This window comes from Protomyctophum parallelum, assembly GCF_964188405.1.
Source record: "Protomyctophum parallelum genome assembly, chromosome: 18".
NCBI classification, from domain to species: Eukaryota; Metazoa; Chordata; class Actinopteri; order Myctophiformes; family Myctophidae; genus Protomyctophum; species Protomyctophum parallelum.
In genome coordinates this window covers 19,800,378-19,817,409 of record NC_139716.1, presented here as the reverse complement: position 1 = coordinate 19,817,409, position 17,032 = coordinate 19,800,378, and the positions used below count along the sequence as shown (strand labels likewise).

At 43.2% G+C, this 17,032-nt stretch overlaps 1 protein-coding gene across 1 annotated transcript; it reads left to right on the top strand.

The window, feature by feature from the left end:
- Nucleotides 1-5,058: 5,058 nt before the first annotated feature.
- Nucleotides 5,059-13,361, top strand: endog (endonuclease G). Its single transcript, XM_083788583.1, has 6 exons — nt 5,059-5,360; nt 10,060-10,250; nt 10,489-10,630; nt 10,986-11,095; nt 11,900-11,981; nt 12,684-13,361. Exons 1-6 carry the CDS (start codon nt 5,163-5,165, stop codon nt 12,873-12,875), a joined length of 915 nt encoding a protein of 304 aa, XP_083644709.1. The 5' UTR covers nt 5,059-5,162; the 3' UTR covers nt 12,876-13,361.
- Nucleotides 13,362-17,032: the final 3,671 nt, after the last annotated feature.

The window sequence follows — 17,032 nt, the reverse complement described above, 5'->3', positions numbered from 1 at the left end:
TACTGTAAACTTGTGTTAATTTAACTCTGTAGACCTATAAGGGTCTATAAGGGTACTTCTGGTGGTCCCAGACTTGATGTTGAGAAACAGTGGTTTAACCCAAATAATGGTGGGGAACAAATTACATCTGAATATACTCTTAAACTGTCAAAATGGAAGGGGGAGGTACTCAAAGTGTGAAATTAAAAGTAACTCTCACCTTGCGTGAATATCCATCAATGCCTCCAAAAAATAACTATGTTGTACCTGATGGACAAAGTGAAAGGAACAACAATTCACAAAAAAGGGAACTACATCTCCGTTAGTTACAAGTGATTACTGTGCATGAGGTAGTATTTTCTGTTTTGTATGCCTGTTATGAAATGTTTGCCAAACATGCGTAAAACAGTATAAGTACCTGATGAGTTTGTGATTTGTGTCTATATGCACAAGGTACTTGGGGCATGGCACAGAGTACGTTCGCCTGACAACACATGACATCCCATCTGTGTCATCCGTGACAGAATCCCAAGGCTGTCCACCCGATGCATGGATGCCTTCACACGGTTCCACTGGACTCGATGTCCTCGTGCCCTCAGCGTACCCATCATCATTCTGTACCCAGCATGTGGCATTACTTCTTTTTATTTCAGAGACAAGTCCATCTAGCTCTGCATCGGTACAGGCACTGTACATTCCCCTGACAGAGAGGTTGCAGTCAGCCATTCTTCTGTACAGTGTAGCACGAGAAACCCCCAATAAACTGGCAAATGTCACTGCTGGCAGTCCAAGTTCCAGTAGATGAGTTAGACGCTCATTCATTATTGAGATCCTTGGTCGTCCAGTTCCCCACTGTATTTCAAGTTGGACTGGTGTTGGAGGATGTTGTTGATACTCTCTCATGGTCTGAACTGCAGTGCACAATTGTGTTAATGCCTCTCTAACCTCCTGGGACACCGGAACATGCTGTGACACAATATCTATGAAAACTATTTCCTTTGCACATGCAAATTCCAGGTAGTCCACATCCAGGGGTGCTTGCTGGAGAGAATGTGACACCCTGTCATACAGTCTTTCCAAGACCTGATGTCTAAGCAATTCCTACAATGCAAAAATAATAGGATAAATTTGGTGAGAGGAGCTTTTACAATAAGTGTTGCAATAAGCGTTGCTTCCAGACGTGGTTCCTCCAACAACTCCGCAACATACTTGCTCTCTCCGGTATCTCCCCCACACACTACTCGTAACAGCATCCCCGACCACCTGATCCAAATCATGGGCCACTGGTCCTCCCAGGCATATCTCCGCTACATCAGACCAGATGTGCAAGATCCGAAGGCCGCCCCATCTCGTCTCCTTTAATGAAGCTTTTGGGGGTCTGACGTGCCTCGGGAGCATGCCGGATCTCCGAAGCTTCCTCACCTCGGCTCAAATCCCAGACGCCGTCGATGGCCCGTCGTGGGCCATCACCCCGTGGTGGTGTTCATGATCATGTCAAACATTTTCATTGGTGGTGTGGTCCTTCATAGTGAAAGGGAGCTCATAGCTGAAGTTCAGAAGCAGGGCCACACCTCCAACGCAGCTACCTCCACCTCCTATCATGCCACTTCCAATCGGGTCACATCCACCCGTATATAAAGCCCATCCAACCCCCGGTCCTCCCCCCGTTCTCGCTTTCGTCGTCCCACCCCCCCACCCTAATTATCATCCTACTCCCTCTAACATCTCATCAACAGATCCCTAATCCGTTAAAGGTACTCTGTCCTTCTACAGTGTTTGTGACACAATGACCCTCCTCCACACAGTTCAAACCACGTTCACACAACCTCTCTATCCAGGGATAATGCTTTGGTTGACTGGAGATACAGCAGAGCTGTGTAAGACATGGTAGACATGGTTAAGAACACTGATGACGATATTCAGTTGGAAACTGAGTTTTCTTCATTTGATTCTAGACTCTCTCTTCTAGATGAAGCGTGTGTTAGAATATATTTATAATAATAATAATATTTATTTATTTGGGGGGGGGGGGGGGGGGGGTCCCAAGTTCAATGTGATTATTTTGGGGGGTCCCCAGTTAAAATATAATTATTTTGGGGGGTCCGCAGTTCAAATATGATTATATTGGGGGCCCCGATTTCAGTTTGATTATTTTGGGGTGTTCACAGTTTAAATATAATTATGTTGAGGGGTCCCAAGTTCAATGTGATTATTTTGGGCGGTCCCCAGTTCAAATTTAATTATTTTGGGGGGTCCCCAGTTCAACTACATTATTTTGGCGGACATTGAAAGAATGGTTTAATTCATATAGAGGACTTTGCGACCATCGGGTAATCAATATGTTTATGTTTATTAACTTTAATTCATTTACACTGATTTGTTTTTCAAAATAAATGTGAGCACTGTGGCTGCAGTCTCTAGCAGTCTTTTAGTCTTATTTTGAAGAATGTTTCTGTCTCTCTGTGAAAGTTGTCTCCATGTTTATATGATGTTTTATTCTTTTTTTTTTGCCAGTAATCTTCAGTCCATTTTCTCCATAAATGTAATTCCTTTCCATCAGAGGCTTCCACACATGAGGCGTTTGGCACGACACGAGTGTGAAAACATGCATTCATAATGAATGACATCATTGACGACATGCCATCATGACACTTAATGGGTTAATGACTCAAACCTGAGCCCGATTCTACAAATGCCTTCTAAATCAGTAGTTCTCAAACGTTTTTGTGCCAAGAACCCCCAAAAAGATATGTTTTCGGCCGCTTACCCCCATCTGAAATGTGTTTGTGCCAGGGACCCCCAAAAAGATAGGCCTATGTATTCGGCACTGTTGATTTCGTCAACTAATACCATTACGGAAAATGTTCATCGACTACCTTTTTTCATTGATGAAAACTAAGCTATGATGACTAAAACTAACTTGCATGCTGAAAATATCAGATCTACAAGCTCACAACGCGTTGCGCTGCCACACGTTTTGAGCTTGTAGATCTGTGCCAAAATACATTTTAGTCGACTAAATCAACTGAACTAGACTAAAACTAGACTAACACTAAAACATTTCAGATGACTAAAATATGACTAATACTAAATTAAGTTTTACTCCAAAGACTATGACAAAACTAAAATCAAAATTTGCTGCCAAAATCACTGGTTTTCGGCCGCTTACCCCCATCTAAGATGTTTGTGCCAGGGACCCCCAGAAGAGAGATTTTTGTTGTTTTTGGCTCCTTTTTAAGTAACACTTTCTAGACCTTTCTAAAATGTTCAACAATAGGAGATGTAGACCTAAGCTTGCAGCGCGGCGATGGTGTCACTGTGAGTGAGCTTTGTACCGTTATATCTGCTATTTCTGAGAAGCTTCTAAACCACTGTTATTATAATATAGGCCAATGTGAATCCTATAACGTTGAAATATGGAGATGAGGGTTTTATGCACAACAGCGACAATATACAGTGTTTTTGATCGTTTGAATGTGAGCTTGAACGATACGAGTAGGCCTAAGAGAGAATGTGAAACATTCTACCCAATAAAATAAGATGTGCTCGGAGTGCTCCTATACTTTTCATGACAGTCGTTTTCAAGAGCAGTGGACCTCTAGTAGCCTATTTTGTATTAGCAAGAGATTAATCAAACACTATTGCTTTGGGTTGATAGTGTTTTCGCTCCTATGCCACCAAAATGTGGAACGCCCTACCAACAGTCATTAAGACATGTGAATCCCTTGACTCCTTCAAAACCGCTCTCAAAGGGCACCTACGGATGGCTGCAATTCGAAACTGGCCTCTGTAAAATCTGAATCCCCCCAACCCCATTTCCCTCACTGTATATTGTATATTTTCCCTTTTTTGCTTCCCATATGATGAATTCCTGTTCTGTTTTTTAGCTACATAGAAATGTCTATTTGTATGTCTCTAATGATGTCTTTAAATGTTTTGATGAATTGAACAATGTGGACCCTGTTGTAAACAAGTGTAATGCTTAATTGGGTCGTCCACTCACAGTTGACAGTCTTTGTATTGAGTTTGTGCTTAAAATGTACTGTAAATTCTACAAACTGTTAATAAATATTTCAATCAATCAATCAATGTCCTCAAACTAAATACATAATCATTATGCCTGTAAAAATCCTGCATGCCTGTAAGCAAACAGATGGTGAACACTGCCCCCTTGTGTCCAAAATGAAACATATTTCAGAGTCTCATATAGGCCTATTGCAACTTTGCATTCACACTTGTTTATTGTATTGAATGTTTGAGCATTCTACAAGTTTAACAAATACATGTTCAATTCTCACTGGAAAGGATTGACACAGTGAGGCTTGGAAAGGGAAAGCTACTGATTGTTATGAGGTCCTATTCAGAGGTGTGAGTGTTTTTAATGAATGCTTCCTTGTTTTCCTTCCAGAATACAGTAGCCTATATGCTTACATAGAGCCTGTTGCTTTGCTGTCAAAGCACACGAGGTGTTGACCGTTTCGTTGATGAACAGACAACAGAGTGACCATATTCCATTTCTTTCTTTAATGCTGACCCTGTCTTAACAATCATTAAATGAAGTTGTAATTAAAATACACTGGAAGGTAACAGACTGTACGATGAAATATTATAGGTCTGTCATTTGGTCTCTACGCCTAGTAAAGTGTGTATAATTTGAAACATGTGAGCCTTTTCATCTGGACCACTATTACTGTAGGAGAGGTTTTATTATAGCACACCCCCCCCGTCTAATTCAATAAAGTGTGTTACGAAGGAACGAAGTGCCTCTCTGACATCATAACCCGGGTGTCAGAGGTGACGTCACTCTGACATACCTCTGACATCTCAACACTATAAATATCGGTGCCTACGCGATGGCAAAAGATGGATTTAAGGACTTCATATGTGTGTAATATCTAGACTGTTGTCTGGCTACGCGAGCTATATCTGATCAGTGAGATCACAGATTTGAAGTGCCCTGAGGCAAAGCTGAACAGCAGGTGGCGCTAATGCATTGCCTGTGCAATGTGCACGTTGTCAATTCACCATATTAAAGCTACAACAAACTGAGGAACGTCATAATCCCGCGACCCACGGCGATTGGAGAACTGCACCAAGTTGACCCTTAGAGGGTTGACCCAGATAATAATAATAATATCATTGCATTATCTGATAGATAGAGCGTATAGTATGTGGTGATAATAATGCAGCGGGTTTTGACGTCGCGGTGGTTTGTGTGCGGGGTGTCGGTGTCGGTTGGAACGGCCCTGGGGCTTTCAGTGGCTGCCTCTTCCAGGGATCAGCAGCAGCAACATGAACAGGACACCGGTGGTGGTCTCCTGGGTCGCCTCCCTGTCGTCCCCATACCTAGTGTGGAGGCCACCGCCTCCTCGGAGCTCACGGTTTGTGTGTTTACCTTTTAATAATAGACTAGAGCAAAGGTATTAGAGCTATGGACCAGAGCTACTGTAAATCCACTTACACTTTTAGTCAGTGGTCACTCATTACTGTAAATACAATACAAACTACAAATACACTGGCTGTAGTGTAGAGTCTAGCCGCAATTTGCAACTCAAGACTTTTGATAGCCCCTTTCTGGACCCTCCATAAAGCTTTTCTGAAATTTGGATGAGTTTTATGTAGGGTCCCTGGCTGCTCATAACTATATTTTCGTATGGGAATTCTGGAACGTGGACATAAATATTCTCTCTAAGATCGTATCTGCGGCGTTTGACGGCCTTTTTTAGTTTAAGTTATTCTGAATTTGTGAAGTATAAGTACCTATACAAACCGCTGCGAATATCTCCTGTGGCGCTAGGGTGGCCACCTGCAAGACCTTAGAAAGGAGGACACTTTTGCGGGGCTCGCTCCCCCGACCCCCCCCCCCCCCCCCCCTCCCAGATCCCCCCCCCCCTCCCAGATCCCCCCCCCCCCCCCCCCATATATTAATATTATTACTACTACTATTGTACCTGATTTTCACCACCATCATCTCCAGCATTATGTCCACAGAGAACATATATTTGCTAATTAAATTAACCTTTTTAAATTATAGGGTACCACAAAGGCCATTCATTTTATAATCAATTTATTTTATTTCATGTTTAGATATGTTTTATGTTTAATCTCTTTCTTGTGGTTTTTTTTATACAGTTTTATGGTCATCGGTGTGGGACATAAAATGATGCCAGTAGCCTATATGTTCACACAGCCTCCCTTTCTTTATGATGTCGAGTTCCTTGCTCCATTGCTCATTAAATGTAGTTTTTCATTTCGGCATATTTGGTTTGTTTATCTCTGCATTAACTATACTAAAGTGATTGTGAGAGCACAACAAACATACCGACCATCCCACTGGCAGTGTTGCCAGGTTTTGGAAGAGAACCAAGCAACCATGTCTATGAAAACAAGCCCAAAAGAAGCCTGACTAGGCTTAGTAGCCTATTATATAAAACAAGCCCAAAGTCGCTTATAATTAAGCGGACATGGCAACACTCTGAACGTCTCCACTAGCCTCTCTCTTTTTAAGACAGTGTGGCCGGCTCGCTGCGGAGGCGGAGCTGAGCAGCGCTGCGGAGATTTTAATACCCAGGCAGACGACGTAAATGACAGACTATGACAGTAAATGACACAAGCACTGTATATCACAAAAAAACTGACAATTATGTGTCCGGCCAGAGGTTGAGGTGGGAGGAGGACAGGTGGGTCTAAAACCGGACTGTCCGGCGTGAAACCGGACGTCTGGCCACCCTATGTGGCGCGGAAGCCGTTAAGTATTTTTAATCTTCGTTTGACCGATTTGGTCGCTTTATTTCTTCTTGTTTGTTTACCGTTTATTGTACCGCCTCCCGGTGTGCGGTTGGCTTGTGCGGCTACGTCCCTGCCTCTGATCTGCTCTGTCATAGCTATAGCGCCACTAGCCAGATAGGCGGTACAATGAGGTGTCAATAAACAAGGAAGGAAGAGAAGAATCAAAGCGACCAAATCGGTCAAACAAAGATTAAAAATACTTAACGGCTTCCGTGCCACAGGAGATATTCGCAGCGGCATGTATGGGTACTTATACTTCACATATTCAGAAGCCCTCACACGAAAAAATGTTGTCAAAGAGCGCAGACAGGCGTTATCCACGTTGTTTATGTTTTATGTATGTCCGCGTACCAGGTGGCAGGATACTGCTGGAACAGGACCCAATGGTCTGTGTCGTCAAAAAGTCAGAAACTTCAGTACCATTGGGTTCTGCTTGGAGGGCTAGACTTTTGAGTGGTGCAACCACTCCTATAGACAGCTGTGTGTGTGTGTGTGTGTGTGTGTGTGTGTGTGTGTGTGTGTGTGTGTGTGTGTGTGTGTGTGTGTGTGTGTGTGTGTGTGTGTGTGTGTGTGTGTGTCGAAAATAGCAATTAAGTGTCACTGTTGTGCACTGCTATGGATTCCTTTGTCCTCTTATCGTTTGAATCCAGTTTAATCCTATACTGGTCTGCTATTTTAATTAGTTGGTCTTTGGTGCATTGCAATAACAGTTCCTCAGACGGATCTGCAATAAATGCCTCTAAACTAACCATGGCTCTGTGCGCGCTTAAAGTTTACAGCTGGCAGAAAAAAAACACAAAAAAGTGCCCCTCTAGCCTATATAATTCCCAAGCTATGCTCCACCCGTCTTCATGCCGGTTTGCGGGAGGTACTTATGCACGGAAGGCCACCGCAAAGGCCTAGCTGATACCGAGAGGCAGGGAGGGCAACCAGAAACTGGCGACCCGCATGCACCCCTCAGCTGTGCCCCCGAGACGACCGTGCGTACGCACAGCCGCTGCACCCGCACCTTGCACCTAAACCACCCCCCGGCCTAGACCCAGCGAGCTATATTCTATACCAGAGACTAAACGCGCCTACCAGAGACACTCGTATTAAAATAAAAACAAAACCAGCCAAGCAAACTATAATCATAATATACTATAATAATTATTATTATAATATATATATATATGTATTTACTTTAGCAGCACAACAGCCAGGAAAACTTCTCCACCAGCACAAACTTAATAAAAATGAATGCAAAGTAACCAAACTTAATAAATCAACTTCAAATCAAACAAATTACTGCATCTCCCAAATTCCGAGTACATTCACAAGCGTGTACGCTGAAGTAAACATCGCTTATCAGTTTGTACTCACCGGACTGATGAATGACAAAGGAATCCCCGGAATGGTTCCCAAATGACGTCACTTCATTCACAAAACTCAAAACCACGGCGCCGACAAGCCATTAATTAAGGCCAAGTTGCCCATAGACTACCGCAGCAGAGAACAATAGCAGAGAACAAAGGCAGGAGGGTGAGTCACTTGACTCTCCAAACTCACTGCACACCTAATTCACTGGACAGAGCCCCCATTTGTTAGATACCTGGCCTAGGGGAGCCAAGTACACAACAAAAATAAAGGGGAGACACAGTACTCAAATGAAATATTAATTTATTTAAGTAATCAAAAATAATAATTAAGTTAAATTATACCCAAAGCAAGGTCAAACAGATGAGGTGTGGAAATCAGTAGTCAGTAGTGTAGTGCGTGTATGCATGAGTGAGAGGTGTGTGCGTGTTGTATGTATTAACTCAAATGATGGAAAAGGTGCATGGTGGGAGAGCAGCAAAAGAGGACTGAATAACACAGAGCTGAGGAAGGGACTGGGGAGACAGGCTTAAATACAGGGCGTCTGCACCGGGCCCAGGTGCCGCCGCTTGACTGATTGCCATGATGTCACAGCTCTGCTCCCCAATCCACTGCAAGATGAGAACAGAAATTAGAATAAGCAAAGTAAACCACAAACTACTAACCAAAGTGAATAACAACTATAATATATAAACTACACCAGACCACATAATATAATATATCATAATATACTATACACCCTAATATATAGTACAATACAATATATAATATACACAGGGGGCCGTCACACACAGACAGAGGCCAGGGAGGAGAGACAGTACAGTACAGTACAGTTCTGGTCCATAGCCTTCTACTGCTTCTACGATTCTGCCCTGCGCAGTAAGGCTATGGGACTTTAAGTTTTAAATCTCAAATCGAAATCAGACCAGCCTCTCCTCTTTGGCGTAAATAAAAAGAACGTTTTTGCTACTCACCAAAACAAAGTTGTGTCATTAGAAAGCCTACTTTCCTTAGTGGACGCACTCTGAGCCCCCCACCACACGTATAAACTGTACTTTTTGGCCAGAAAGGGATTTTTTTTCACCGGAGGAAAAATATTCTCTATGAGGCAATTCTCTGGGCAATATCAGGGCGCAGCAAAAAAAGTACAGTTTATACGTGTGGTGGGGGGCTCAGAGTGCGTCCACTAAGGAAAGTAGGCTTTCTAATGACACAACTCGCCTTTGTTTTTTAAATTTACGCCAAAGAGTAGAGTCTGGTCTGCGTTCATGCGAGTGGCGGAAGTTGATAGTAACATAGCTCTAAATGAAACGCATTAGAGCTATGGACCAGAGCTAAGTACAGTACAGCACCACTCACTTCAGACGGGATGAATCTTGAGTTGCAATACGTACCCTCCATTGACTAGTCCCCCATTCATCCAATTTGCTTTTGCGATCTGCTTGTATTAAACAACGTTAAACTCACCAAGCTCTAGGCCAAGCTTGAATTATCGTCTTTCAATCTGCCAAGCTTTTGATTCATAAAATCTGGGAATCCACCGTAGACATGTTATGAGCTACTTTCTGTGAAGAAAGTAGTGTTGGAGAAATTCTGTGCAGGTGATTGAAGTGTTGGAGTTTGGAAGCACTCGTTTTTATTAATGGGACGTGCTGCTGCCTCCTGCATTATGTGCAAATTCGAAACAGGTGGTACGCAGGGCCGTTCAGTGACTTCGACAAGTGCTTCCAAACTTATTCCAAACAAGACATCAAGACATAAAGCAAAGTAAACACATTTGAACACAAAGATGAAAAGAAAACAGAAAAACTCGAGTGATATGCTTCTATTATTAAATTAAGCATGTGCAATTAATTAATTAATATTTATTTATTTATTTATTTATATCAGTTTGATTTGAGTATAATGGTCATTATTATGGTCTGTACTGTGCAGGTGTTCCAGGGGGGCGGGGCGGTAACAAAGTACGGCTTCCCCTCATTGGCCAACATCAAGACCAGAGAGTCCTATGTCACTTCCTATGACCCCCGCACCCGCACGGCATCCTGGGTAATAGAACAGCTGAATCCCTCCTCCATCACTGGACCTTCAAACAGGAACAACTGTGACTTCAAAGAAGATGACAGGTTGTTATTGTTATTATGTATTATTGTTATTACTGGTGCTGTTGTAACAGTAGTATTATTATTAACAGCATCGTATTCCATTAAACAGTTTGACTCTCTTCTATTGGTGGATTTTCTGTGTGGTCCTTCTATTGGTTGGTGGATGTTGTATGCGGTTCTCTTCTATTGGTGGATGTTTTGTGCTGCTCTCTTCTGTTGTTTGGTGGACCATTATTTATGCGCTTTGATTGATTCCCAGCGTTCATTTGTACCACCGATCGACCAACGCAGACTACCGGGGGAGTGGCTTCGACAGAGGCCACCTGGCTGCAGCAGGCAATCACAAGTGGAGCCAAAAGGCCATGGACGACACCTTCTACCTGAGCAACGTTTCACCACAGGTACTGTAGGCCGCATGTTGGACTGTAATAATACTACAAGGGATGCACCCACGCTGGGCAGGACAAGGCCTACGCTGTTCTTTGTCTAACCCATTTTGACCTGAGATCAGATTCTAAAAATGTCTTCTAAATCCTGACAGTTTTCTGAAAAAGCTATGTTTCTATGTCAGTCGTTCTTCAATTTTTCAAAGATAGCAGACCTACAAGCTCGTAGCGCGCCACTCGGTGGCGCGCTATGAGCTTGTAGATCTGCTTTTCAATAGCTAAAGCATAACATGATGCTAACACCAAAAAGGGTTCCCGCCCGGAAACGAAGGACAGTTAGTTTATCCTCTGTTCCTCTCCTCCGCTCTAGAATCCCCATATGAACCAGAAGGCGTGGAACAATCTGGAGCAAATGTGTCGCTCACTGACCAAACATTACCGCAATGTTTACGTCTGCACCGGACCGCTGTACCTGCCTAGGTACAGTACAACTACTACACACACCTGGCCTGGAATGAACTGAAAACTTGTGAATAATAATCCTGGTCTCTAAACTGCCTCCCCCTGGCCAGCTGGGGCGCCTGATGGAGGGGAAAGGAACTGGTTGGAATAACGTGTTCCTTCCACGCGCTACGTCCAACCAGGGAAACTACCCCCTGTCAGGTGTAAAGGAGCAACTTGGACACTCAGGCATGAAGTTCAAGTCCTTTGCTCTCCCCTTGTCCCCCATATATGGGGACTAGGTTGGACTCGGAGGAGGGTGTGTAGAGCCCAGGATCACATTAGATGATTGACACAGGGGTGAAAAATGGGTTACAAAATCGTGGGATAAAAAATATATTTTAGAAAACTTGTGAATTTTACTTATTAAAACTCACTCAGTGCGCTTAATCAGAGCATTTAATGGTCTCAGTAGCCGTCTACTGACCTACCAAGATCTCAGTAGGCTGCATTCTGTGCGTTGGTCAAGGCTACAGTTTTGACAGCGACGACGCACGTTGTCCGACATTACTAATTCTCACACAAAATCTAACCCTAACCTCAGTCTTAACGGCCACGTAAGTCCCCTAACCTCATATCAGTCTGTCAAAACGGTAGCCGCGATCAACTCACAGAATGCATCCTACTGAGATCTCGGTAGGTCAGTAGACGGAGCTACTGAGACCATTCGATGCTCCCGATTAAACGTGATCGATAGCATTCGAAGCGGGAGCGTTGACTGACGTTCTTCATGACTCGTGTGTGTGTGCATGTGTGTGCGTGCGTGTGTGTGCGTGCGTGCAGACAGGAGCCTGATGGGAAGCTGTATGTGAGGTACCAGGTGTTGGGACGAAACCACGTTGCCGTGCCGACACACTTCTTCAAGGTGGGACTCCTGTTTGTGTAGCCCCTCGCCTTTCACGATGCATGACATTTAACTTGATGATTCATTAACCCATTCTGACCTGAGATCAGATTCTAAAAATGTCTTCTACATCCTGACAGTTTTCAGAAAAAGCTATGTTTCTATGTCAGTCGTCAGTCATTTTTCAAAAATGTCCACCTCGGAAGGAAAGCCTGGTATGTGTTCTAAATTGCTGTGCGATCCGGTCTAGACCGGACGGTATAAAAATCTAAAAAAGAAAACCTCTTTGGTCCCCCCCCCCCCCCCCCCTTGTTTGTTTTAGTCTCGCCAGTCACTACGAAAATATGAATATACCAAACAAACTATTCCAGACGTACTTGAAGAAACGTGTCCGAATTCATACGCCACATCAAGGCTTTTATTGTGTAGGCCCTTAAAAGGCCACTGATCATGGGGAATTTTGGGCACTTCTGATTCCGGTTTGTGGTTTCCTGCCTGATGACTTGTACAGTATATCAGTGGCTACAACGTGACATAAGTTACCATCCGCTCCAGACTGGATCATAAACCCGAAAATGAATGCTTCCCAGGCTAGGTAAACAAACGTTGCACAGGGCAGATATGACGAATACATTAAATATATGTTTTTTCTTTTCTTGTTTTCTTTTTACAAATTATGGGTAAAAACATCATGAATTTATTGCTGTTTGCTATCGTGTCCAGGTGTTGATTTTGGAGCGGTCAGAGGGGGTGGAGCTTCGTTCCTACATCATGCCCAACTCGCCCGTCGACGAAAAGATTCCCCTGGAGCGCTTTCTGGTTCCCATAGAAACCATCGAGAGAGCTTCAGGGCTGCTGTTTGTTCCAAACATCATGAAGAGAACCAACACCCTGCAGGCCATCGCTGCTAAATGAAACAAACACAAATCCCAGCCACCATCACACCACTACATAAGACTATACAAATCGCAATCTGTGTAGTATGGCCATACAGGGAGGCCATGGAGGGACAAGTCAATATTTTGGACATTTTTGGTCTGCCCGTATTCGTTGATGGGTTGGTGTGTTCCTTCCATCACCTCCAGAAAGTGGATTGTCACATACACTGTACATGTTCCTCATCAGGTGTAACAGCCGGTGTTGCCGCGGATGCTATTTTCTTTTTATAGAATCACTACGAAAATATGAATATACCAAACAAACTATTCCAGACGTACTTGAAGAAACGTGTCCGAATTCATACGCCACATCAAGGCTTTTATTGTGTAGGCCCTTAAAAGGCCACTGATCATGGGGAATTTTGGGCACTTCTGATTCCGGTTTGTGGTTTCCTGCCTGATGACTTGTACAGTATATCAGTGGCTACAACGTGACATAAGTTACCATCCGCTCCAGACTGGATCATAAACCCGAAAATGAATGCTTCCCAGGCTAGGTAAACAAACGTTGCACAGGGCAGATATGACGAATACATTAAATATATGTTTTTTCTTTTCTTGTTTTCTTTTTACAAATTATGGGTAAAAACATCATGAATTTATTGCTGTTTGCTATCGTGTCCAGGTGTTGATTTTGGAGCGGTCAGAGGGGGTGGAGCTTCGTTCCTACATCATGCCCAACTCGCCCGTCGACGAAAAGATTCCCCTGGAGCGCTTTCTGGTTCCCATAGAAACCATCGAGAGAGCTTCAGGGCTGCTGTTTGTTCCAAACATCATGAAGAGAACCAACACCCTGCAGGCCATCGCTGCTAAATGAAACAAACACAAATCCCAGCCACCATCACACCACTACATAAGACTATACAAATCGCAATCTGTGTAGTATGGCCATACAGGGAGGCCATGGAGGGACAAGTCAATATTTTGGACATTTTTGGTCTGCCCGTATTCGTTGATGGGTTGGTGTGTTCCTTCCATCACCTCCAGAAAGTGGATTGTCACATACACTGTACATGTTCCTCATCAGGTGTAACAGCCGGTGTTGCCGCGGATGCTATTTTCTTTTTATAGAATTCTTCGGCCGCTTCAGGAGAGTTGAGAGAGTACCGGATCCCATCCAATGTTATTGTGAATCTGGCCGGGTGATATAGACTGTAATCTAGGCTCGGGAGACGGCGTTTCGCTTCGCGCAACTTGGTTTTAATCGGGCCATACGTTGCGCGAAGCTTTGCAATCTCTTGGGGCACGTCTGGGTGAATAAACACTGGAGAGCCATTGTAGCGTAGGCTGCCTTGTTTTCTGGACAGCTCGAGGATCTTCTCCTTGTCAGAGAAATAGTGCAGACGTAGTATCATGATGCGAGGTCTATCCTTCTTATCATTTGACTTTGCCCCTATTCTGTGACAGCGGTCAACAACGATGGGGTTCTGGAAGTTCTCAGCACCGAGCACCGTAGGGAAGAAGGTGGCTGCGAACCCAACCGGGTCACCAGCTTCAGAATTTTCTGCTAGATTGAATAATTTTAAATTCTGTCTACGGCTTCTGCATTCTAAATCTAAACATTTCTCCTGTAAGACTTTGTTCTCCTTTGCGATCGAGCCCAGTGAATGTTCCAGTACAGCAACACGGTCCATAGTATCACTCAGAGATCTCCCCATGTCTGATTGCTCCGAAGCTAACTCTGTGTGTTTGGAAGACAGCGAGGTGAGGTCTTGTGCTATTTCCGAGCGAATGGAGGCATATTCAGCTTTTGCCTCTTCACGGAGTGCTGCGATATCCTTTTTGATTTCTTGCCGTATGGTTGCTATTTCAGCTTTTATCTCACAGAGCCCTGCCTCCCGCGACGACTGCAGCTCCGCTCTCAGCATGGCGAGGGAGAGAGGTTGTTTGTCGGGGTCCATTGCGCCGGGAGGGTTGGTATCGGGTGTAGTTTTAGGAAGCTGTGATTTAGTTGACCTCAGTTCCATAAACTTATTTGTACTTTAACTAGTTGCACGTGTAGTTTGAAATAAAAGTGGCAGTTTTGGCCAAAACAAACTTGAATAAATGATAAAACTTAGACGGAGCACTTAACCATGCGGCTACTCCATCTGGGCGGAAGCGGAAGTCGTCACATACACTGTACATACAACCATACAGCTGAGGGGAATGTGACACCATGGCCGCTGCCCTCCTCACCTTTCTCTACTAACTGCTTCTGACCTCCTCGTGGATGGACGTTGTCCTGCTCAGCTCAAGAACACACTAGTTTTATTTTTCATCCAGTTTATATACTCGTGGTCAGAGCGTCTTTGTACATAGCGCCCCCTTGTGACTGTAGACTATATGTTCTTCTATGATGACACCAGTTGGTTTTAATCTCGGGGATCAAATAATGAATCCAAAAGTATATATGAAAAACGAAGTTCATGGCTTTGGACGACATACTATATGTATTTGGTTTTTCATGATTTTCACAGATGAAAAAAATGATGAAAAAAAATGACATACAGTAGTTCATGGTCTTACTATATAGTATGTCGTTTTTCATGATTTCCGCCAATAAAAAGAATATATTATGAAAAAACAACATACTATAGTTCATGGTTTTCGACAGTTTTTCATGAAAATGTCGTCGAAAATCATGACAAAAAAATACGTATAGTAGTATATGTCGTTTTACATGATTTTCATTTTTTTTCGTTTATCGTTTGACAATAAAAAAAAATACATGACGACATAGGCTACTATATATTACTAATGATTGTCTTTGTAGATACAATTAGGTTGACTATGCACTGCACTAGGATTGATTTTCTCAGAAATTCTCTTTTGAAGCCATTTGACTTTCCCAGGAAAGGCTCTTTACCCAGTGAAACACTGTGCTTGCTGTGTACAAAAAGCCAAATAGATAATGACAGAAGAGCCAGAGGCTTGTTTCCATTGTAAACGTTGAACGTTCATTCTAACGTCTATAAACAACAGCACAACAAACGATAGACAAATCTCACATTTTATTAATTTTTTGTATCACTGGCTACGTTTACATGAGCAGTTAAATCCCCTTTTCATTCCGAATAGAAGTTCAATCCTATTAAACGTTATGTAAACACCTACAAAAACTTACATCCGAATGAAAATGCTCGATGCGATCTAAAAACCATTCCGATGTCACTGGCCGGATTACTCCGATGTTCAATGCGATTGAAAGAAAATTGGACTCATGTATACACTGCTTCGGATGTAAATTCATTCTGGTCTTTCTGAGCATGCTCATTTCCATTCCGCTCCAACTCCAAGGCGCTCATAAGCCTCATATCCAAGGCGCGCCGAGGAGTTTGCACATAGAGCGCGTTATTTCGTGCATTTTGTGTGTGTGTGTGTGTTCAACGGTCTCTCTCTCACACTCTCTCTCTCTCTCTCTCTCTCTCAAAAATAACGAGTGACCCGATACAATAATAATCAGTGTGTTGCGTGCCCTGGCCCTGCTGTAGATAATAAAGTAGGCTACACATAAAAATGAGATGATCACCTTCCCAGCGGAGAAGGAGCCGCAGCAGGTGGGGAAAAAAAGACGGTAAACATAATATGTATGTCCGTCCCTATCCAAGCAGCAGCCTCAAAACTACTGCGGAATGAAATGATGGGATTTCAAAGTGTCTTTCGTCTGAAAGTCACAATGAATGAACTGCCTATATTTTATGTGTCCAACAGATGGCGTAGTTTCACGTTAATTAACATGTATCATGTCTTCTATCACTTCTCCATATAAACACTCATTCGGAATGACCATTTCCCATGTAAACTCGCGGCAAAAAACATTACATCGGATGTATTTTATTCTGAAGTATTTATTCGGAATGATCACCCTTCATGTAAACGTAGCCAATGGCTACGTTCACATGGACAGTTAAATCCCCTTTTCATTCTGAATAAAAGTTCAATCCTATTAAAAGTTGTCATGTAAACACCTAGAAAAACTTAAATCTGAATGAAAATGGTCAATCTGATTTAAACTTAGATCTGATGTAACTGTCCCGTTTATTCCATTTTCAAATCCTATTGAAACAATTGTGGACTCATGTAAACACTCATTTGGATTTAAGTTCATTCTGGTCTTTCTGTGCATGCTTGTTTCCATGTAATTGGTATGGC